The sequence below is a fragment of the Mustela nivalis genome (assembly GCF_964662115.1).
Source record: "Mustela nivalis genome assembly, chromosome: 16".
NCBI classification, from domain to species: Eukaryota; Metazoa; Chordata; class Mammalia; order Carnivora; family Mustelidae; genus Mustela; species Mustela nivalis.
Window position 1 is genome coordinate 6,508,320 of NC_139035.1, and position 25,091 is coordinate 6,533,410.

The window sequence follows — 25,091 nt, forward strand, 5'->3', positions numbered from 1 at the left end:
TATCACCAGCTAGACTGAATAAAAGTTCAGATTACAAGGGGAGCACACAAGCGAGATTCCAGTGAATTGAGAGGAATTAGAGAGGGATTAGAGACCGAAAGCACAATGCAGTTTGTAAAACTAAGAGAGGAGAGTGCCTAGGATGGACACATCAATACAGGAGTGTTTTGTGATGGAAGAAGGGGGTGGTCAGGACAGACGAGAGAACTGGGAAGGACGGGACAAGCCCCCTGAGGTGGGATGAGAGGTCGGGATAATAAGCTCAAGCAGCCCAAACCCAGACGGGAAAGGAGGCAAGAATGTGTAGTGTAGACACCGGCATGTTTTGTGTGAGGCACAAAGAGTCAGAAAGTTGGCAGATTTCCTCTCTGATTTATATTTTCTCTAAGAAGTTACGGTCTCCTGAGGATGCTGCTAAGGATGACAGAGAATGACTCACTCCCACCGAGTAGGAGCTGTGAGTAGGAAAACACGGCTGCCAGGAGACCTAAAAGCCTGAGTGGAGCTGGAAACGGGGGCAGTAATCTACAGCATTGAGTAACTTTTCCAGATCATGTGCATGGTGTCAGGTAGAGACAGGAACACATTGAGATTGACCGGGGATTAGACCCTGTCAGTGGAGTAGCGGAAGGACAAGCTTAGAAAAAACTGGAGCATCCGTGAATTGAAGCGCCGGCTGTTTTGCTGTTGGTATAATGATCCCTCAGATGTCTGTCTTGCCTGTGCGAGCGGCAGTACGGGTGTACTGATCATCGCGGCACTTCCAAGGCAGGGGCAAGCACATTTCGTGTGTATGTAATGATTAAATGGATCCTATTAAATGATCCTATCCACCAATCTGCTGCCTCTGGTTACTGTTTTATTAAGCATCACATCCCAGGGAGAAGCCTGGGCTTCCATGGTCCTCATTACTCACAGAATACAGGATTTCATAGAGGTCTGTGTAAGATGATGGGCGATTTTTGCATCGTGTGTATGGTATAATCTAAGCCATCGCTACACTTCACCCCATTCTTTGTGTTTCAACGGTCTGCATCCCTATCAATTTGTATCAGTTTGGTTGTATCTTTTCCTGCGAGATGGTGCGCTTAAAATGAGTTGTTTGTTCAAATGTCTCCATTACTAGTTACAGAGGTATTCCCAACCACATAGCCTTATTTAACTTTTAATTAATTAATTAATTAAGTTTTATTGACCTATAATGTATTACGTGCCCCAGGGGTACAGGTCTGTGAATCATCAGTCTTACACAATACACAGCACTCACCATAGCACATACCCTCCCCACTGTCCATCACCAGCCACCTTATTCCTACCCCTCTCACCCCCCAGCAACCCTCAGTTTGTTTCCTGAGATTAAGAGTGTCTTATGGTTTGTCTCCTTCCCCGGTCCCATCTTGTTTCATTTTTTCCTTCCCTACCCCCCACAACCCCCAGTCCTACCTCTCAAATTCCTCATATCAGAGAGATCATATGATAATTGTCTTTCTCTGACTGACTTATTTTGCTCAGCATAATACCCTCTAGTTCCAACCACATTGTTGGAAATGGCAAGATTTCATTTCTTTTGATGGCTACAGAGTATTCCATTTATGTGTGTGTGTGTGTGTTTGTGTGTGCATTCCATTTTATATATATATATATATATATATATTCCATTTTATATCTATCTATATTCATATATATATATGAATCTCACATCTTCCTTATCCATTCATCTGTGGATGGACATCTAGGGTCTTTCCATAGTTTGGCTGTTGTGGACATTGCTGTTAATGGCGGTGCCTGCAAGCTATATCCCCAGGATTTGCTTCAGTGAAGGAATAGGTAATATGCGTGAACTTTGGACAAAATCTGCAGGCAGTTGGACCATGGGCAGAGGCAGGAGAAGGAGCTGCATGAGTTCCTCCTTCCCGCAATGCCAAGGAGGAGGGGGCTCCCAGCTGCAAGACACTCATATCCAACTCTTTGCTCTAATTTCTCTTGTAAAGGCTGGGATGGAACAGTTGGGGTATGGTTAAAGGTAAGGTAAGGCACGGGATGAAAAGGTCTTTTACACTTTCGATAATTTCTTTCTATTTATGGTGCTGCATCAGTGACCAAAAGCTTACCAGGCTACCATTGTCCATATGTTAGTAAGTTAGGGCTTTTATCAGATTTGGGGGCCTACTGGGGAGCTGGAAAACATTAATAAAATTTAGGGTTCACATTTATACAAAGGCAAGGCAATAGAAATTTATCTGTTTGTAGAGGGACAAGACAGTCTCCTTCCTTGATGACTGATCACTGCTCACCAGACTGAGCAGACAGATCTCAGAAGAGCTATTCAGGGCTTCACACACCCAACCACCCAACACCTTCATCTCACCTCCTGCTATTGGCCAACACAGATGTGTCCTGCCAGAAAAGCCGACCTACTTTCTCTCCCTACACTATAGGGAAAGAAATCTCGACAACAGCTACTTTTCTAAGCTGGAAGCAAGGGGTCCAACCTTGAATCATGTTAGAAAAGATAGGGTGTCTGTAGGGTATCCCATGGCTTTTCATTTATTGAAAAATTCTCAGGGGGTAAAAGAAATCAAAGCATAACCTAAAGCACTTATTTCACGTAATAGAAATCATTCCAGGCTACAGATAAATGTTCAAATGATAAATTTGTCTTTTTGTGATTTTTATGAGGCTCTATTATCCTTGCTATGCCTTTGCTTGGGTTTTTCAGTGTGCTATAATATTTCAGCCAAATAAATCATGTTATGTTTCTAATAGGAGCTACTATTTGCTCATAAAACTCATTTTTCCTCATGGAATAAAAGCAATGTCCTTAGGTTGTTTCAGAACCTTAGAGCCGTGGTGGGATAACATCTATTCTTGACTTTAGAGAAAAATAGATTACTTGAAAACTATGGATTGATAACCCTGGGAAGTTTCACTTTCTACTCTATAACTAACAGCTTGTCACGGAGGGTCATGGGAACCTACGGCTTCTCACTTCGAGGTAAACCTCCAACTAGAGTGTGAACCATGAACATTGAGATATGAAAGATAAAAGATAAAGACAACTTATTTAATATATTACTATTCTCTTTGTTAAACATATTCAATTCAATAATATTTAAATGCCCAATATGTGCCAGGCACATTATCAATGCCAAGACAGGGCAAAGACAAAATGAAGACCTTGTACTCACAAAACTCACATTCTAGTGACTATGTGCCCCAGACCTTGTAAGATGTCCTGAAATCAGATCATCATGTGACAATGGAGGGACAGTTCATGCCTCTTGTCAGCGGGGCTGGTGTTATGTTAAGACGTCCTTGAAATAGGTCAGTCCTCAAACATATCCTTAGAAGAGGTCCGTCCTCAGATGCCGTGGGAAGAGGTCAACCCTGGGGTCAGACATGAGAATTCAGAAACTGTGGCCAACAGTGGGATGAAGGAAAACGTACCCTAGGAATCAATTAAGTCCAGACTCTGGGCCTGAATATGCCTGTAAGATTTTCAGCGTTGGGGATGTTGGCCACTGTCCCTAGATGTCAGGAGGGCAACAGAAAAGAGTTTCTAAAGGCCGTACAGACAGATCTGGACTGAGAAAGGGTAACAGTTACTCTCTGTGATGTATTTTCCTTCTCCTAACTGTGAAGCTCAAAAATACCTTGTGAGAAATTAGTCTGGAAGATAGAAGTGGAAGTCCACGAAGAGGTACGGGCTTCCTAGCATCCAGGTGGGAGTGGCGTCCTTGGTCGGGATCCGAGTGAAGGTATCAGAGAGCCATTGTTCTGGAACACAGCAATCTCTAAAGGGCAAAGGAGGCTCTGGCAAGGACGTGGCACCGCAAATAGATGGGGGGGGGGCATGAGACCCTGGTTCACGAGTGGCCCAGGAACATGATCCGATATGGGGGGTGGTGGCAGACACTGAGGGGATTAGCTCCAATAACAAAGTCATGAGAGCTCACTCCTTCAAAGAAGCCTGGAAAGGTACGCTAGAATTTGAGCTGAGTGCTTTTTAAGAATGCTTTTTATTCTCCTCCTTATGTTTCCCAGATTAGCTACAGTAGGTTTATAATGGTATTTTTTTAATAATTCAAAAATGGTTTTAAGAAAAGCGGGTTCATTATAACGTACTACAGGTGACATCTGACATCTACCCCCACGAAAAAAGTCTGTTGAACAACATACCAAGTGGGTCTTAGGCGGCCCCTGCGGAAATAACAGAGGAAAACATGGCAGATCGCTGAGTGAAGGCTGAGGCTTCAGCGGTGAAACTCTCAGAAGGAAAATAAACAAGAGTGTGTCCATCATGGCTCACAGAGAGGCCCACAACTACCCAGACCACAGATGTTTTCATGCATGAACCCCAGTGGAGGAAAAAAATCAAAGTGTCCCCAGCAGAGGAAAAAGAAAATCAAAATGTCAGGTTTGCTGAAACAGCCAAGTCACCCTCAAGAGTCTGAAAATCTGTCCCTCCTGCTTTCCGAGGAGCTTCCATAGGATCAAAGCACTGGTGAGGTCTGGAGGATCCACTCTGAAAACACTGGATTAAGTTAAAAGAGCAATTATTTCTAGAAAAACAAAATCACAGCCCATGTGCGTGCCTTCTAGGAAATGCAGTTAATCAGAATTCTACGCGGTACACACGATACACACGGGGGGTCTCGATGCCCAGGTCTTCACGAACGCAGCAGAAGGGAGTGATTCTGGATAGTTCCAGAGATACCAATCACTGGAATTGTAACAGAATTTCAAAATTGAAAACCTGTTTTAGTTTTATTAGACACAGAGTCTCTCTTGCTTACAGGGGGATTTTCAAAATATAAAAATCACATTATATGTTAACATTGAGTTTCTTGGACCCCATTATTTTAAAAAAGTTTTTTTTTTTTTTAAATTTACTGTGAGAGCAGTAATCTTTATGAATGGTTTTGCAACCAAGTGATAGTGAAGAGACAGGTGCATTCACGCCTTGGTAGGATCACTTTCCAGTCGCAAAGCTTCCGTGGGCTCTGCTCTCACGTGTTCAGTGCTGTTGCTGCGAACATTTCCTGCCATGCCGAGATCTCACAATTGGAAAAACTTAATCAAAAGGACAAACAGCCTTGCTCTCAGCTCAGATACGGAGGGGAAAATCCTAAGTCATTCTTCAGTTGGGAAATAAAAAAATACTGTTATCTTAATAAAAGATAAAAGGGCCTGACTTCTCAAATAGCTCACAACCGTCCATGGCTCCTTCTGGATAACGGATATAATCGCGTGCATTTCCCTGTCCCTTTCTGAGGGGCCGGCCAAATCCTGAAGAACTGACTTATTTCCACTGATGTCCTAAGCTCCAGGCCTTACTAGCTTTACCAAATCCTTTCTACCTTTCTTTTCTTCTTTATACTTTCTTTCTTTACTTCCTTTCTTTCTTCTATGTAAAACTCCTACTTTAAAAAAAATGTGTATGCTATATCTCTTGTGCAAAACAAAAAAATTCAAGTTGGCTTATTAAAGGAACATGTGTAGACAAGAAGGCTAATAACATAGACAGCAAAGGTCTAAAAAGAAGAAAACAACAGAGATGTCACCAGCTGCTAGAAGAATTACACCAATGGGCAATTGAGCTTTTCCATTTGGTCTTTACTTTTTTTTTTTTTCCTCCTAGTGCGTAGGATAGAAATATCAATCTCTGCTGAGACATGAGATGTGCCTAAGCGAATTTAAACAACTATTCAAAAGTGCACTGAAGAGCTACCTTAGGACCCAGCAATCTCACTAATGGGTATCTACCCCCAAAATACAAAAGTACAGGGGTGCCTGGGTGGCTCAGTGGGTTAAAGCCTCTGCCGTTGGCTCAGGTCATGGTCCCAGGGTCCTGGGATCAAGCCCCACATCAGGCTCTCTGCTCAGCAGGGAGCCTGCTTCCTCCTCTCTCTCTCTCTCTCTCTCTGCCTACTTGTGATCTCTGCCTGTCCAAAAAAAAAAAAAAAAAAAAATCTTAAGAAAAAAAAAAATACAAAAGTACTAATCCAAAGGGGCATGTGCACCCGAATGTTTATAGCAGCAATGTCCACAATAGCCAAACTATGGAAGGAACCTAGATGTCCAGCAACAGATGAATGGGTAAAGAAGAAGTGGTATATATACACAATGGAATACTATGCAGCCATCAAAAAACTGAAATCTTGCCATTTGCAACAACATGGTTGGAACTAGAGGGTATTATGCTAAGCGAAGTAAGTCACTCAGAGAAAGACAATTATCATGTGAACTTGCTGATATGAGGAATTCGAGGGGCAGGGCAGGGGGTTGTGTGAGGAAGGGAGGGAAAAATGAAACAAGATGGGACCAGGGAGGGAGACAAATCATAAGAGACTCTTCATCTCAGGAAACAAGCTGAGGACTGCTGGAGGGGAGAGGGGTGAGGAGGATGGGGTGTCTGGGTTTGGGGCATTGAGGAGGGTATGTGCTCTGGTGAGTAATGTGAATTGTGTAAGCCCGACGGTTCACAGACCTGTATCCCTGAAGCAAGTACATTATCTGTTAATTAAAAAAAAAAAAAAAGTACATTGAAGTCTGGCATCATTTTACTTGCTCAACTTTTACAAGCAAAAAGACAGCAATTCTAATTATATTCCCAGCTGTTTTCAGCACTTTCCTTAATTGTTGGCAACTCTAATAAGTGGCACATAAAAAAAATCTGCCAATCAGGTAAAAATGGGAAAGATGATAAAACTCTGGAGCGGGCATTTATAGGTGCACGTGCAAGCCAGGACAAACCGAAAGAGGAAAGTGGCAGAGAGAGACGACATCTAGCGCATCTCTAACGAGCGCGTGTGTTGGCATCATGTCTGACATACATCAGGGCTGAATCCCCACTCAACCTCTCAGCTCTGCTCTAAGCCTTAGGGACCTCAGCTGTAAAGTGAAATTGATACTTCTCTGGATGTGAACATGTTACTGTTTTGAAATCAGTGTATCTGGATTAGAATACTGGTTCCTTCCTGGTAGCTTCATGGTCTTTCTTGCCCTTTTTTCTTTAACACTAATAACGCATATCAAGTTCTCAACATGGTGTTGGCTCACTGTGAAGATTCAGTACACGTGAGCTCTCTCATCTCCTTCAGAGGAGAAGTGAACATGCAGCACGGCCCCCGGAGGGAACCAATGAACTAATGGTCATGTGTTACAGGTCTTTTTCATTGTTATTTGCAACAAAGTCATGGAAGAGGAAATATGAAGGCGGCCAGAAGCCCTAGCAGAAGAGGCTTCCATTAGCAGGAAATGGCCTGTTGGTGGCTGAAACCATAGCAGACGTACCGGGAATGATGACTGCTATTCTGGTAAGGAAAACTCATATTTGTGGACTTTATGAAGACTCCTCAGTGTATTTTGGGCTTTGAATTTTAACTGTGTAGAGCAACTGTAGAGTTACATCAGCCCCATGATACGAGCAGTCTCAGGTTCCATTACGAAGTAGAGAATTTAAATGCAAATGCAGAACATACATACATCGACACATAAATGGATAAAGGGGGATGGTTTGATAATAAGCTAAATGAGACAGTTGGTCTCAACGGCTGGATGTGACTGGGCGTTAGTCACTGGCACTGATTCCTCTGAATGCGAGACACGGAGCAAACACCTGCAGACGACCTCACTTTCCGCCTTGGTGCAGTACTCTCAAGGGTCAATGGTCACCACGGGAAATGCTCCTGATGATATTAAATGTACAAGGTACCATAATTTTTTAAAGGTGGATGCTAATGGAATATATGCAGAAAGGAATTACTGCTCAGCTAATAACACACTGAAATGAATACATTAAAAAAAAAACCCATAGCTTCTGCTCATCCCACATGAAAATAATTAGAGCAGTGAGCATACTCCTCATATTCATAGCTATGAAGCTTTGGCTGCAGTAGTAGAGACATGGGTTGGGAGCAGGTGTCCAAGGATAGGAGGAATTTATTCATGTTTTCTTGAAACATTATTTATAACAGAAAGTGCACATTTGAAAAGATGTATGCTTAGGTAATATCCATTATCTTGAGCTAGATCAAAAGGACCCATCTTGTGAGAGGTGTATGTGATGGCTCTGACCTAGGATTTCTTGCATGTCATCACCACAATGTTAAACAATGTCTTAGAAACCCAGAAGGCTTTCCTGTAATGCATGGTTCATGAGCATCTGAACAAGAAATAACCAAGGAGTTGCTTTATTTCTTTCACAGCGAATGGACAATGGAATGCAGAATGGACAGTAAAATGGGTATTTTTATAAGCTTTTTTTTTTTAACACAAGAGTCTAGATTAATTAGAAGAGTGTTTTAAATATTTCTGTCCTCCTGCTAGCCAAGCAAAATTTTTGTCTGAACAACATGAAGAGCATATAGAAAAGATGCCTTTTTACTTTGACTGTAACAAACACGCATTGGAATACGTAGACAATGGCTCTAACAAAGGTTATGCCCAGGATGCAGTAGCTAAATAGAACACCAAATCTATGAAAATTAATTACTTCAGTCCAAAAAACACAATGTAAAGGACCATGCGGTTGGGTGGATCCATGTGCCTCTCATGGTTGTCAACCACTTAAGGAAAGGTAGAATCTCAGCCTGAAATAGTTGTGCCAAAGGAGAAGACACACGGGCTATAGATTGGGAGACCAAGGTTCTATTTCATTGCATAGGTTTTTGCGTGATTTTGGATATTCGTGCTTTTCTCAGCTGACTTACCAATTGTGAAATGCGTATGTCTGCATGACTACTTCAAGATTTGTTGGAGTAATCAAATAAGATAATCTATTTAAAATGATTTGGAATAGCATGGAATACTTTGCAAGTACAAAACATTATCAAGGATAATGGATGCATTCTATACTTTCTCGATTCTGATACATCCTCACATTCCTTGGGCTAATTCCTCTGGCAAGCCAACCAAAACCATGGGATACAAAGGCTATTTGTAACAGAGTTTCATTAATTCATAAACAGAATTTTGATCATTTTCTCTAGAGGACTTACAGAGGGTTGGGAGGTAAATGACAGACTCTAAGGGTAAACATAATGAGTTGATTTAATTAATTCAGGGGCAATTAAGATACTCCATCCAGTTAAATGATATGTAAGCAAAACATCTGGTTGTTTTGTCTGAATCTCAATTTTCCAGGTATTTTTACAGTAGACAATACTTCAGGAGGAAGAAATTTTACAACTATTGAGCATTAAGCTTTTATTCTGGATAAATCCATATTTATTCTTAATCTTATTCTTCTATCTGCATTTTTTTTTTTTTAAAGATTTTATTTATTTATTTAACAGAGAGAAATCACAAGTAGATGGAGAGGCAGGCAGAGAGAGAGGAAGGGAAGCAGGCTCCCTGCTGAGCAGAGAGCCCGATGCGGGACTCGATCCCAGGACCCTGAGATCATGACCTGAGCCGAAGGCAGCGGCTTAACCCACTGAGCCACCCAGGCGCCCTTCTATCTGCATTTTAAATCATTTCTTTCATGGGTATGGTTTAGATAAACTTCTTTCTCTTGACTCTTCCCCAACTATTTAGAAGAACACACACTGAGTCATCTTAATATCACTTCAATGGAGTCTCATTAGTAAAAATCGAGGAAGTGTTGAGAACTGACTGAACTTGGTACTTTAGTCAATGACTAGAGAAGATGTGTGTCCTCTGCCATTATGTTGTTTAGATTTGACTAAAGCAGTAAGACCAACATGTGAAATAAATGATAAAATTAAGCAACAAACTGAGTAGTAGGAAATGTAAATAATTAATGGTCAAGAAAAGCAATTGGGAGCTGAGTTATGGAGAGAAGTCCTCACAGAAGGGTTTGCATTGGAAGGCTCGTATAAAAATTGCAAGCATTTTAAAGAATTCAGTTCAGCTAACTGTGCTTGCAAATGCTCAGAGTTTTAAAAGAATCTGGCCTATTTAAAAATAAAATCAAGATTTGGTCACACTTGAATGCTGACTCATTTAAGCTTCACAAGACATTGTATTAAAAACATTTTGCTGATGAAGAAAAAGAGAGAGAGAGAGAGAGAAAGGGAGAGAGAGAAGTTAACTGAGCTGCCCAGTCTCCACAGCCAGTAAGTGCCTGAATCAAAATGCGAGCTTGAGTACGTCTGCAAAGCCCACGACTCAACATCAATGCCAGGAAGCCTCTCCAGGAACACTGGGATCCCAAGGAGTGTGGGTGAACAGAGAGAAAGAGAAAGGTGGGATGAGCAGGGTACTTCTCAGAGAACACAGAGATATTCATGTTCTTCAACCATCCAGGAGTCACAGTGGGGCTCATTGCAACGCCCGGCATTCATCACACTGAGGCTCTCAAGGAACTCCCTACCTCGGTCAGCAGTTCTTCTAGAGCTTGGCAAGGGTAGCTCTTCCAGGGAGAGGCAACAGGGATCACAGATGAGCAGGGCGACGTCAAGAAGTTACTCATGTCTGCCAGGCATTTGGTAAAGGGTGCCAACCTTCACCGAAGCTTTGTCTTTTGATAAACCATCTCAAAGTATCATCCATAATTAATGACATGATATTAGACACAAAGCATGTTCACTAATAAAAGATAACTAAGTCCTGGAGGATAAATTTTGCAAATGCAAGCCAAAAGCTAACAGTCCATACCACAGAAAGGCAGATCTGAAAGACGGAACAAATATAGATGAGGAAGATTTTCGCAGTCACTGCCCAAATTTGTTCACATACCTCTCTGCACCTATACTCTTGGACAGCCCTTCCCTACAGTGGCTCTGAACTTGGCCATGGTGCTTGCCTTGGCAGAATAGAAGTTTGTGTTGTAGATGGAACTCTGAACTACTCTAGTAAGAATCCATTCCTAGCAGTCTGAAGGATGAGAGACTGAGACGCACTAATTGACAACCCACCAAGCACCAAATATCCCCTCAAATCCTAAACTGTCCAACCCAAGCACCTGGCTACAATCCAGAAGAAAGCCCGGCAGAAATCAACATAGCAAACTCCCAGAATTATGAGCTAAATAAAACAGCTGTTTATTTTAAGCCACCAAGTTTACACAGCAAAAGCTAATTGATATGGTGGAATCCCGTTTCAAGCAAGGGGAAAAAACCAGCGAAAGGTATTGCATCCTTGTTTCCCACATAGAGACCTGGTAGTCCAGAAGGATCATGCTGCAAAGACTATGTGGTATATGTCCAGGCAGAAAGAGCTTGGGTTTCCTGAAAGAATCTCATGCCTCCGAATGCTGGGAGAGCAGCAGAATATTCTTACGTAACTAAGAGTAAGAGAAAAACACCATAGGTCATTGGGAAGCACAGCACACATTCCCGCTGTGAGGAAGAATCACTTCGTAGGCGCCCAGACTGACCTTGGCGGAAGCAAAGATTGTAAACAGACAGGAAGAGGCCCTGTCAATGGGAACAAAAAAACACAAAACCAGTGGAGTGGACCAGCTGAAGACATGGTGGTAGACATCATGCTTCCCAATGGGTGCCAATGTGGACAGAGATGCACCGAGGGCTAAATTCTTCATCTCCCTCCCCTGCCCCAACCAACAGCTGACGTACATCAATTTTCCTCTCTAAAATGTCAAAGTGCTACTTTATTCCATCAGCTAGGCTCTAACTCTGAGACTAATGCAATTTATTCTGTGCTTTGTATTTTCATACATATTCTATGTTCTCAGTAATAGAGTTGAAAGGTATTAAAAAATTAACTCTTTGCACTACAACAACATAAGCGAAGTTTTTAATAACTAAATAATCATCAATAGCAACTAATTACGCACAAAAACCCAGAAACCTGCATTCAGCATTAAAAATTAGGGAAGGGAGGTGCCTGGTGGTTCAGTGGGTTAAGCCTCTGCCTTCAGCTCGGGTCATGATCTCAGGGCCCTGGGATCGAGCCCTGCATCGGGCTCTCTGCTCAGAGGGAGCCTGCTCACCCCTCTCTCTCTGCCTGCCCCTTTGCCTGCTTGTGATCTCTCTTTCTGTCAAATAAATAAATAAAATCTTTAAAAAAAAAATTAGGAAAGGATGCCAAAACACATGCCCCAAAGTCTAACACTATACTATCTTTTGGACCAGATTGCAAAACCGTCCTAGGAAAGCACCATGGTACTAGGTTGAGAAGACTTTGGAAGATGACTGCGGTAGAAAGGTCCGAACACAGAAGAGAAGGAAGCACATGACTTTGGAGGCTGTTCATTGGAGGCACCGGACAGCAGAGTCTCTCCACCACGTGCCGAGCACACAGCACGGAGGTCTGGCGTGCCCCCAGCGTGCAGGCAGCTGGAAACTGACAAAGCAGACTGCAGGGTGTGAGTGTGGCGCATGGAAAGGGCCCATCACCGTGAGAGACAGTAAGGCACCACGAAGGCACCACGAAGAGGTCCTGGGGCTGGGATCGCTCCCCGCTCCTCTCCTTCTCACTATGCTCCGTCTAACTAAGAACTAGAGCTAACCTGCTAATGCAAACTAGTACCACCAGCCCTGCAGCTCCTGCTGCGAAGAAGGGGAACTGTGGCACTGAGTCATGGAAGACAACCCAACCGCCCTGCCAACAGGCAAACATCCGTCCTGGGAGGAGTTCTTTATGTTTGAGGAGAAGAGGTGGGAAAACAATTTGTAAGACAAACCCACGGACATTTCTAAGACATGAAATGGCATGAAGCAAACGTAACGACAGTCTCTTCCACGTGCAGTTAAAACAGTGAAAGTGAATGACACTGATGTAGTGAAAGAAGGGATGAGAGATGACTCACGGGACAGCAGGCTGTGACGAGCAGGGGCGTGCAGGGGGAAGTACAGAACCGGAGAGAATGAAGAAAGCTCGAGATGCGAAAGACTTACTCTCCATGACCAGCAATAAAGAGCTGACTGGCCAGTGGAGGAAAAAAAAAACGAATGCTATAATGGGCAAAGTGGACAAGTTTACCCAGAGCGAGGAGGCAGGGAAAGCACTAAGACAAGCACAAAAAAGAAGAAAGTGATGAATGATAATTAGCTGTAAGATGGAATAAAACATCCTAGGAAATGCTGTTTCAGTAAATGCTGTTTCAAACGAATAAACCAGAATAAATAAACAGGAGAGTGATTAGACATAATAACAAAAACAAATATAAGGCCAACTATACTTATTAATGTTTTTGAGCAATCATTGTGTAATAAGTATAGTAATAAATACTTGATCACTTTTTTTTAGCAGTGGCTGCTTTATACACATTAATTCTTTAATTTTCAGGAAAGCACTAAGTAGTGGGCATCATTATTATATGCATGTTAGATATGAAGAAATGAAATCAAAGTAATAGAATAAGAAAAAATTTTTTCAACTTAAGTAAACCTGAATCAGCAGAGTTAATGATCTACCAGATCATACAAATAATACGAACCAACCAACCAACAACTCCCTAGCAATTGTATACTTATGTTTTGAATTTCAAAGATAGGGAAGACATCACAGAAATCTAGGCAGAGGAAAAAACACACACATGCATATAGATATGTACATATATATGAAAATTTATATATGTATATATATAAATATATATATAAATTTATATATAAATATATATAAATTTTACATATATATGAAAAATTAGTTTTCAGATTTTGCCATAGTGAATGCATAAAAGCAATGAATTAATATCCACAGCGTTTTAAAGAAAAAAGTTTATCTCACCTACATTGTATCTAGTTAAGCTGTCAACACACACACAGGCAACAGAAGTTAATGTCAGATACACAGGGGCTCAGGAATTGAGCAAATGCATCCAATCCCAAGAAACTGCTGGAAGAAATATTCCAGCCTCACGGTAAATTAGTTAAAAATACTAACAAAAATAATATTTGGTAAAGTAGTGCCATAGAAAACTAGCATACATAAATCAATAATATTCATAGGTACAAATAACCAGTTAGTAGAAATAAGTAAAGAAAAGAACCTACATATATTAGTAACACAAAGTAAAATAACTAGGAACATACTTAATAGGAAACATGCAGAACCTATATGGAGAAACTTTAAAACACTCCTGAAAGAAACCAAAAAGCAACCTTGAACAAATGAAAAGACACAGGATATTCTCAGATAGAAGACAGATGTCTGTAACTGGTCTGGGAAGGCAGCAGGAGCAGGTTTAAGAGGGGACAAATCAGGGTTCTATTTTGGTGATGCTCAGACTGGCCCCTGAGAGAGGCCGCATATGCACATATGCAGACAGAGTAGCACAGAACACCAGGAGAGCTCAGCATGAAAGCTACGAATCTGCCAAGTCCCCCACATGTGCCACTGCGCACCAGTGTGTATATGGGGAAAAGAAAAGTACCTAGGACAGAAACTTGGACATTCCAACATTGATAGATTAGCTAGGAGCAGAGACCTGGCGCAGAAGACCATGTGGGTCTTGACAAGGAACAAAAGCCATGAGTATGACACCCTAGAAGCCAAAGATAAGTCAATCAGGGAGGGAATTTCTTCCCATGTTCCCAGTGCCTACCCCATGGTAAGAATTCAGAAAATATGTATTAAATGAATAAAGGTATGAAGAAATCAAGGAAGAAATAAACTTCTAGAAAAAATACGGTAAAAATGGATCCAAGAGGTAGATGAAAACAAAACTTTCGGATGAACCCTGCATGTGTACTACAGTGATATGAATGTACATGAACATAACAAAAATAATCCTAAATTCTAATTAAAGGTCTAGATATAGCTTTATTTTAAAAGAATGATAGAACATGACAATTTGGGGCTCCTGGGTGGCTCAGTGGGTTAAAGCCTCTGCCTTTGGCTCAGGTCATGATCCCAGGGTGCTGGGATCAAGCCCAGCAGCATAGGGTTCTCTGCTCAGCAGGGAGCCTGCTTCCTCCTCTCTCTCTGCCTGCCTCTCTGCCTACTTGTGATCTCTCTCTCTGTCCAATAAATAAATAAAATCTTAAAAAAAAAAAAAAAAGGAACATGACAATTTGTCGAATAGTACCAAAATCTCTAGTAAAACATTCAGCCAGATGTGCACTGAAATATTATGATAGAAATGGAAAGGTATTAACTATTCATTAAAACAATATTGAACACTAAGTGTACAAATAATGTGGACTCATTGGTCTTACAAAGACCCTGAAGACCATGCCACTTTCTCCCCGTTTTCCCAGATGGACCATCAGAACCTGCTCCTATCCCCAGGCATTGGTGTCTTCTTCCAACTTGTCACAAAATCCTCTTTTAACAAATGACTGACATCTGGAACTTCCCATGACCCCGAGAGGTCTTCAAGCAAACACTTGACAACCACACAGAAGTCTGGCATGAGGCTTATTTCATTCTGTCTCATTTAAAAAATTTCAGAAAATGTATATGGTTGAAATGAAGCCTGTTACTCTAAGAACTATCTGGTCTCTCTTTATGAGCAGTTCCAAAATGCTATGACCAATTTCATACACACGGTCATCAGTTACTTTCACGATCTCAGTTATGTTCCTGACCGTATTTCATCAGAATCATGCGGCCAGACAGGCATTTCTGTGTGCAAATCTGTTATATCATTAGAATAGTCATCAAAGCTTCCCACTTTTCTCAAAATCTAGCTTCTTACTCTGCAGAGGTTGAGCTAGTTCATTCAAACCAACCCACCAACCAACCACGAGTCTTTCAGCCAGTTATAAATATGAATGAAGAACATGGACATTCTTTCCTGAATATGATCCATTTTACCTTTCCATATACCTCCTAACAAAGCTTTACAACTTCCTTAAACTGCTGAGTGAGCAAAAAAATAAGTTTTTCATACAAGTTATAGCTAAAACAGTATCTCAGGTGCAAATTATAAACGATGCTTCTAATTAGCTTATCATGTACCTTTTCCCTGCTTCCCAGACTATCACTAAAGAACCCTGCTGGTCTTAACTCACAAGAAATACTCTTGAATCCACTTCACTCTCTGAGCAAGAAAATTTTTAGTAAAACAGTAGTTTCTTGGTTGTCCATGACTCTGACAATCTGTTTTCTTTCTTTCTTTCCTTTTCTTTTAATAAATAAATAAATAAATAAATAAAGCATTGGAGGCTTTTGTCTGGTGCTCCAGTATGTGAAGTGAACCTGAGTTGAGACTAGAATGTAAATCTTGTAAGACTGTGACTCCAGCCCCAGGAATCATCTGCTCTTTTCACGTAGTAACAAACATGATGCGGGCAACAGGTGCTTCATCTTGACTTGGTTTAATCCTTTTTAACCTGCTGGGAGAGGTATTCTAAGCGCTCATGTACAAATGAGCAGGGGGTAGGCAAAGGCATTTATGTGTCAAATTATAGCTACACTTTCTGATAACGTGGCTTTAAAAAGTTAGCTCAGAATGAAGAAAAATGAAACCTCTGCCATTCCATGTTATTTCTCAACCATTCTAAGGTGGTAACCACCGGGGCAAGAACGAAACCCGTGCTGAATTCTTTTCTAGTTGAAGCGATGGTTTGCTGTGTATAGTCGTTGGTGTATTGTCACTGTTCACTACTGTGTCATTCTTGGTCACTGTAACAGCGATTTTCATGAACTTTTTGTTTGTTTCCGTCACATCTTCTCTAAACACAATACATCTCATTTTCACTCGAGGGATGTAAGTTGGTTTCTCATGTGAAAGCTTTTGTGACATTTTAAAAAAGTCATTAAATGCCTTCCACGTGTAGGAATTTGTTCTAGGCAATGTGCAAGGGGGCGCTGGTAGAAACTGTTCCCAAACTCTGGAAATTAGCTTAGCGAAGTAGAGCAGACATAATGTTCACCGCAGTGAATGGCTCCACAACTTACATAAGAGCATTAAAAAAAAAATCATGAAGGCATGATCGAAGGAATAAAAATCACAAATAACATTGTTTTCAAACCTCATGCAAAAACAGAGTTAGGGAAAATTATAAATTAATGAGCTTTACCTTTATGTGTTTTATAAAGGGAAATCTCATTACTTTATAATCACTGGCTATATATCTATAATTATTTATGAACACATACATCATTTACCCCGTCTATAGTTGTCAATCACCTGAATCAAATGTTATGAAGTGGAACATTAAATATGGGAAAAATTGTTACAACCTACTAAGTAAATTTCAGTTACATTTTGTTGACTACTGTAACATTTGTATAGATACAGAAAGCATACTTTAAATATAACGGTCATCTTTAAGATTTGCTTGCTTGCCATATCATCCCTAAGAAAAACATATTTTTATCACAAAGAAAATAATTCTATCAATGGGAAAATGATTTATTTACCTGGATCTTCTATAGTTAAGTTCTTTATTAACCACTGAACAATGTCTGACCCTAGAAAAAGAAAAAAGAAAAACACAAATACTTGTGAACATTTGTTTATACATGTTAACTTTAAGAACGCTCAACTTTTGGCACTCATATTAGTAGGAAAGTTTGTTTTACGTTTTCGCATAGATCTTTTTTTTTTTTTTTAATCAAAGTACAGTTGACACATGAGGCTACCCCAGTTTCAGGCGTACAATACAGTGACTCAGCAAGTCCGCGTGTCATGGGTGTGGCTCCACCTGTCCCCATCCGACACCATGATAATTCCACTGACTACATTCCCCCGTATCCCGTTCTTCCCCATGACTTATTAATGGTGTAACCGGAAGTCTGTCTCTTCCACTCCCCTTCGGCCATTCTGCCATCCCTCCTCTGCTCTCTCCTCTGGCAATCATCACCAGTTGGTTCTCTGCATGTATTACTCTGAGTCTCTTTCTGCTTTGTTTCAGGATTCCACATATTAGTGAACTCCTACAGCATTTGTCTTCCTTTGTCGGACTTACGTCACTTCGTGTAATATCCCCGTGGAGGTCCATCCATGTTGCAAATGTGAAGAGGCGCCCAGGTGTAAACTAGTAAACTATTTAACACAAAATATTTAAACACGAAGGTGTAATATGCCAGTATTGGACAAAACGATTCATTCATCTGTTCACTGGATGATTGCTTATTGAGTGTCCACTATGTGTGAAGCAGAGTTCTTAGCATGGGACCACCAGTACTTTGTAAGATGGTCCTTTTATCTACTCTCAAGCCAAACCAGATTTTTTCTTAGCTTTTGAAAACTCCTCTGTGTTTCAAGTCTCCGTGTCTTTACAGGACTATTCTCTTTGACCGAAATGTCTTACCACTATTTTCAAGACACTCAAGATTCATTTACACAATAGAACTTTCCTTGACCCTCATTTCTGTCCACTGAGTTTAAGCAACCTCCAGTGAAAGTGAAATGTTATCTGTGTAGTCCTGTATGGTGAGCACAGATAAGAGAATGTTGCAACTGTTTATCTGAATAAAGTCCTTGAGTACCAAGTGAGATGTCATATTCATCTTTCTGCATTTGGAAAAAAGCAAGTGTTTGATAATGTGCGATGAAAAAAAATGAGCAAATATAGGTTTTCACTTCATACAGAATACGGGAAGCAGGGTCTGCGGAAAATATAATGTTTGAGCTAGATTTGGATATATGAAAAATACAAAATGTAGTTACTGAAGGCCCATGTCAAAGTTAAAAGGGGGCCAGTAGGCAGCAAGAATGACTGCATTCTTCCTTCACACCCCGTGCGGGGAATAACAGGACTGGGACACTAATAAGAGCGTTCACAGTGTGTTCAGCACATCTTGAATTCCAGGAGAAAGAACTAAGATTTTTTCCTATCAATCGGGCAGAGGAAGGGAGACATGGAACGTTCTGCTGTGTTTTGTTTTAAACAGAAGAACGACCTTATCAAAACAAGTTCAAGGAACTCGATTGGCAAGGCATGCGGGAATGCCTTGCGCCAGTCAGGGAGAAAGCAGGGAAGCCAGCATTTCCACCGGTTGAGATCCATGATTGAAAGGAAAATTACTGAACCAGTTCCAGGTACAAGTGAATTAAAGCAAAATGAGAGTCTCGCTTCAGGACTTTATGACTAGTTAGGCATGGGGGTGGCCAGTGGGAGACCAGGAGGAGAACTCAAGGTTCCCAGGGCAGGATCAGGATGCAACGCGGATGGAAAGAACGGTGAAAATATGAGCAGAATGGGAGAATCATGAAGATTTACCCGAAATATTCCTCTCTACTTAAATTTGGTTTTCAGCATCACTCATTTCAACAAAAAACAGCCAAAAATACATATGAAAATAGTTGTGCATGTATAGTAAGCCTCATCAGGGCTGCATGAGTGAAATTTTGTGTGACCTAAAATTCCACTCCCACCTCTCAGAACCTGGCTTCCATCGCGCCTGAGACGCAGCCCATGACTGACATTCACAGCGGCTACATAATTCTTGCTGCTTCCTGCAGAAAAGTTCAAAACTATCTTCAGAATAAACTTGGGGCACCTGGCGGCTGTGTCAGTAGAGCATGCAGCTCTTGATCTTGGGGTGGTGAGTTTGAACCCTATGTTGGGTGTAAAGATTACTTTAAAAAATCTTTCAAAATAAAAATAAAAAAAAATAAGATGTGTGTGCATTTTTTAAATGACTTCATGTGTTGAGTCACTTGGATTCTTTTACAACGGTTACTTTTACAACTGCCATTACAACTTCATCCCGTGGACGAAGATGGAGTCACCTCGATCCTAAAGCAGCTCTAAGGGAAAACAGGGAGGGAGAATGCTCACAAGAACACAGATATTTCTCAGTGTTATGTGCAGCCTTATAACCTAATTTATCTTGAACCATTGTCATCCCTATAAAAAATAGGAGGGGGACTCAGTTTTTCAACTAGGTACCTATAGATAACTTGACCCCTGCAGAATTCCAGGTACCCAAATCTCACGCACTATTTTCAGGTACCTTGCTCATTTTCCATATTTGAGCATCGACTTGGGGAACATATGTGAGCAGCCGCTGGAAATTTTCCATTCTTTTGAAGAGAGCCAAACACTGGTTCCAAGACTATAATTTTCTCTTAGTGTGAAAAATGATTTAAAAATGCTTTTAGGGAAAGTTTTTTTTTTTTTTTTAAGGTTTCTTTTTTTTTTTTCTGAGCAGAAAGAAATACAAAGAAGCTTAATTTGAAACTACATTTAACTCAGGAAACAGGAAACTTTCTTTCCTAGCCTCGATTTGAGCACTTCTGTTATGGTCATGTTCTTAGGGTAGCTCTGAAAGGGATGACTGGACCACTGGCAATATCACTTAGGAGATGTTCTTAGAGCGGTTTTATTGTTGTGTGTCACCCCAGTATCCTTATGGTTTTAACTTAGAACATTATGAATGACTTTATGGTTAAATATATACCCAAATCCACCATATTCGCCTGTCGCGCATGCATGAGAGCAGGACCTTAACTCTCAGAGAGAGGCAGACACAGAGAGAGAAAAATGTCAGCATCTGGATGGAACCAGAACACTGAAAGAAAAATGTGGTATCGCAGGCACCTTGAGAATGACAATTCAGATTTAAAAGGGGTGCCTTACAGAAGGAGGGTGTAGGAAAGAAAGGCACATTTCCAGCAACATCCCAGCCTTTGTCTAACGAATAGATGAACAGATTTGTGTAAATGTACACATCCGGAGTATTTTAGACTTCCATCCATCTTTTTTTCTGAGGGCTTTGCAGTAAAATAGAGAATTTTTTGTTGTCTTTTTTGCTTTTTGGTGTTCTTTCTTTTCTTTAAAAAACGGCACTTGGGGAACCTGGGTGGCTCAGTGGGTTAAAGCCTCTGGCTTCAGCTCAGGTCATGATCCCAGGGTCCTGGGATCGAGTCCCGCATCGGGTTCTCTGCTCAGCAGGGAGCCTGCTTCCTCCTCTCTCTCTGCCTGCCTCTCTGCCTACTTGTGATCTCTGTCTGTCAAATAAATAAACAAAATCTTAAAAAAATGTCAGAAGGGCTCTTGAATAGCTACAACATGAAGTTTGTTGAGAAATGCAATAATATCTTAAACCCCGAGAAATAAAAGAAAAACCTGTATGACTACAGCTATTGGGAACTTGAACCCTGAGCAGTATCTACACTCTTGCTCTGAATTCTTAGAGGTTACTCTTGTAGCTCTCACAGTTACAAAATTCCATGCTCCTTCTCCTTAGCAGAAGAAGTAGAGGTTTTATTATGGCGCAGTCCCAGGAATCTGATTTGAACAATGAAAGCCAGCAAGACAAACAGGCAAGGGAGTTCCTGGCACACTGCTCGGCGCTGCCCACGTGCTGCATCGTTTCTGACTTCGATGATTTGCTGACGCTATTCCGTCCCGATCCCTTTTCCTTCAGCCGATTCCAACTCAGTCCAGACAGTTCAGGTCACACAGTACCGACTCCAGGAAGCTACTCACCCCACCCTCCCCCCAGGAGGCTGTCATTGCTCTTTGGATCCCAAGCACCCAGCCCAGTGTCTGACATGTAAAAGCAGATTAGTAAGACGTTAAAGAAATGTATGAATTGATAACAAGGTTCCCTCTCCAGACCATTCTTGAAAAAACTTTACAAAAAGATGGTAGGGCGCCTGGGTGGCTCAGTGGGTTAGGCCACTGCCTTCGGCTCGGGTCATGATCTCAAGTCCTGCATCGGGCTCTCTGCTCAGCAGGGAGCCTGCTTCCTCCTCTCTCTCTCTCTCTCTGCCTGCCTCTCTGCCTACTTGTGATCTCTCTCTGTCAAATTAAAAAAAAAAAAGATGGTATCCATCATGCAAAGGATATTTGGCCAGCATAAAATTTTCATCGCTCATAATCACCTTTCGCGGTGATAATTTTCCCAGGTCAGTGCTAACCCTTTACCACTCCACCCATGATGAAAGCAAAGCAGTGAACGATGTGTAGACCCCAGTATTATTTCTCACCGAAACCTGAGTGCAAAAGGGCTCCCCCACTCTGCTGTGCTGCCAAGAGACACGGCGGAGCCAGACCCTGTGTCCTGAGTCCGCATCACTCCCACGGCAGCTGTGCTCCTCCTACGGATGAGGACACACTCTCAGCTACAAGTGTCGGCCACAGCCAACCGGACCCTCAACTGCAGGTTCACCAACAGGAAAATACTGTGAAACGTTTGTACCTATGATATCGGAAGACTTTGTAAGCCACCAGAATGGTTATACTTTTGGTGTGTATCCTTTACAAAATAATCTCTTTTTGTAAGTTCTGCTAAAGCCATTTGTGAAAACTTTAGCTCTTAATCAGCGGAAGAGGCTGAAATATTCCTGAGGTAAAGGCACTGACCTTTTGGATATTTCTCTTTCAGGAAAATATATAGGCTTTTTTTTTTTTTTTGCTTGAGGCAGAGCTCCTGGTTGTTTTTCCAAGCAGATCTTTAATTCAGATCACGACAATTTATCTGGATTTTTAAACTTTTTTTTTTTAAGATTTTATTTATTTATTTGACAGACAGATCACAAGCAGGCAGAGAGAGAGAGGAGGAAGCAGGTTCCCCACTGAGCAGAGAACCCAGTGCTGGGCTAGATCCCAGGACACTGGGATCATGACCTGAGCCGAAGGCAGAGGCTTTAACCCACTGAGCCACCCAGGCGCCCTCTGGTTTTTTAAACTTTGTTGTGTAAGTTCCATAAGCCATAAAAAGATTTCTTCAGACACAAAGCAAGGATTCTGGGGCCCCTTCAAAGCCTAACAAGCTGAAAGGAAAGGCAGCAGAAATGGCAAACAGCAAAGATGACAATAATCCAAAGACACAAGGACATCGAGATGATCCAAAGGGCGGCCGCCCATCCTCTCCCAGAATCAAGAAGATGACTGACCCAACAGAGCAGATTTTTTCCAAAGGGTGTTCTGAGCAACATCCCCTGTCTTGTGTATGAGATGGTGTGGGGACCTGTGCGAAACGCTGTGGAATTAGGCCACGGAAGGGAGAAGTGGTTCCTTGATGTGGCCTTTATTGAGATAAAGAACATTGTGAAAAATCAAGAGAAGGATGAGCTTGCAATGTTCCCTCGGAACGGAGGATATGGGATCCTTCTGAAGAACATTTTTAAAATTTTATATTTTTTTCATTTCACAATTCTTTAGACTCACAAAAGATGCAATAAGTAATAAAAGTGTTAAGTGTGCAAATATAAATTTTGCATTAGGTAATACACTAGAACTTACCAACCATAAATGAGTGATTGATTGATTAATCAATTAATTAAGCTGCTAGGCATAAAGAAGAGATTTGAGACCATTCTTGTTCTGAGAACATAAACCCCTTAAAAGTAGACAGAGGCCATGTCTAGCTGTTAATGGTGTCTCTGAGGGACATATGAGATGGAGAAAACACGTACTGATTGATAAAACTTTCTATTAGTGCAGTCTCAGCTGCCACAGGAAGTCGGAATAAATTGACATTTCCTGAGTTTTTCCTGCAGAATAGGGTATTTCGCATACATTTCCATGAAAAATCTCTACTTCAGATTTCAATAGTAAATTTTCAGAAATGCAACAAATGAAAATGTCCAGAACCAAAATAGGAATGAACCATCCAAAGTGCATATCCAAATACGCCGCTCTCCTAATGGAAGTTTGCAAAGACCTTCTCGGCACCTGGATAGAGTCTGAGGACTTGCATGGCACACAAGGTCCTTCCTGGCTTACCTCCTTTTTCTACCTCTCAGCCTCAGCTCCCACACTTCCCCCTCCTGGATTTTATAACTTGAAGAGAATCAACCTGAACTTCTTTAACCATACGTAGCCTGATGCTTAATACTCTGGGCTTTTATAGACACTGTATATTCCAGTTGGAACAGCTTCCTCCACTCAAGACAATATCATATCCACTTCCTATGTTGAATACATAGTATCTACACCACTAGGTTGTAAAATCCTCAAGGACTTGAGCACGGTACCCAATAGAGTCTCAAGACCTACAAGTCAGGATTTGAACTGCATTTCTCAAAGACCAAACTCGGAATATAGTGCTCCTTAACACTTTGTAATCCTCCTGTATTTTGAGCTAGTTATTGAGATTCCTTAGCGATCATGGCTACTGAAACAAGCTTTATACTTTCAATGCTATAAAACTAAGAGTCACTTGGTATCTTTGGATGAAGAATGTCTTGTAAAATAATCAAACTTCTAATAAGCTACAGTTAAATTTGAACAGTACCTTTTAAACTAGAAAGCCTCCATTTTGAAAAATAAGAATAGTTCTATATAGATAAATAGATGTGTCCTGTTGTCAACGATATTTATACTTAAACACGTCTACTTTGCCACATTTGGTCAATGAAGTTAATACATTCAGAGTTGAAAAGTAATTACACTGAGGCCCACACTACATTTTGGCAATTTCATATTTTTTTCAATCATTTTAATACTTTAACATTTGCTCTTTTTCTAATTTATTGGAATTATTTACATTGTTATATACATATTTTTCATCCCATTCACATCTGCACTGATCAGGATGTTTTGTATACTTTAAAAATTCTATTCCTAATGCTAGTATATTTCCTTGTATATACCGATTTTAAAATCGAGCAAGCAAAAGCATGATGCATCATTAAACTTTTTAAGAATAGACCTACGTTCTAGAGAAGTTTAAGGTTCACATGATATTGAACAGAAAGTGCAGAAATTTCCCATACACCTCCTGCTCTCGCATAGGCATAGCCCTTCCTAGGATCAACGCCCCAGCCCGACATTTATTATATTTGATGAACCTGCATCGACCCTTCATTATCACCCAGAGTCCCCAGTTTATATAACTCACTCTCAGTATTCGACATTCTGTGGGTTTAGATAAATTTATAACGGCACACGTCCACCACCTTGTATCATACCGAATAGCTTTACCACCCCGAAAATCCTCCTCACCGCACCGTCTCCGCTAACCTCCATCAACTACTGATCTCTTAATTGTCTCCCAGGTTTTGCACTTTTCAGAATGCTATATAGTTGGAATCATGCAATATGTAGACTTTACAGATTGACTTCTACAGTTAGTAATATGCATTTGAATTTCTTTCATGTCTTTTCATGGCTTGATAGCTCATTTCTTTCCTAGCACTGAATATTATTACATTGCTTGAGGGTGCCAAGAAACACAATGGGGAAAAGATAATCTCTTCCATGCTTGGAAAACTAGAGAGTCACAGGCAAAAGAATGAAGTTAGACCCCTGTATTATACCGTACATGAATATCAACTCAAAATGGTTTAAAGATTTGAATATATGACCTGA

At 41.0% G+C, this 25,091-nt stretch overlaps 1 protein-coding gene across 1 annotated transcript in view; it reads right to left on the bottom strand.

The window, feature by feature from the left end:
• Nucleotides 1-25,091, bottom strand: part of RGS7 (regulator of G protein signaling 7) — a gene marked incomplete at its 5' end in the record, with an annotated part of 299,364 nt that overhangs the window by 162,816 nt on the left and 111,457 nt on the right. The window contains one exon of the mRNA XM_082702198.1: nt 17,242-17,292. Within this exon, the coding sequence (XP_082558324.1) occupies nt 17,242-17,292 (51 nt within the window). The remainder of the gene's footprint in view (nt 1-17,241; nt 17,293-25,091) is intronic.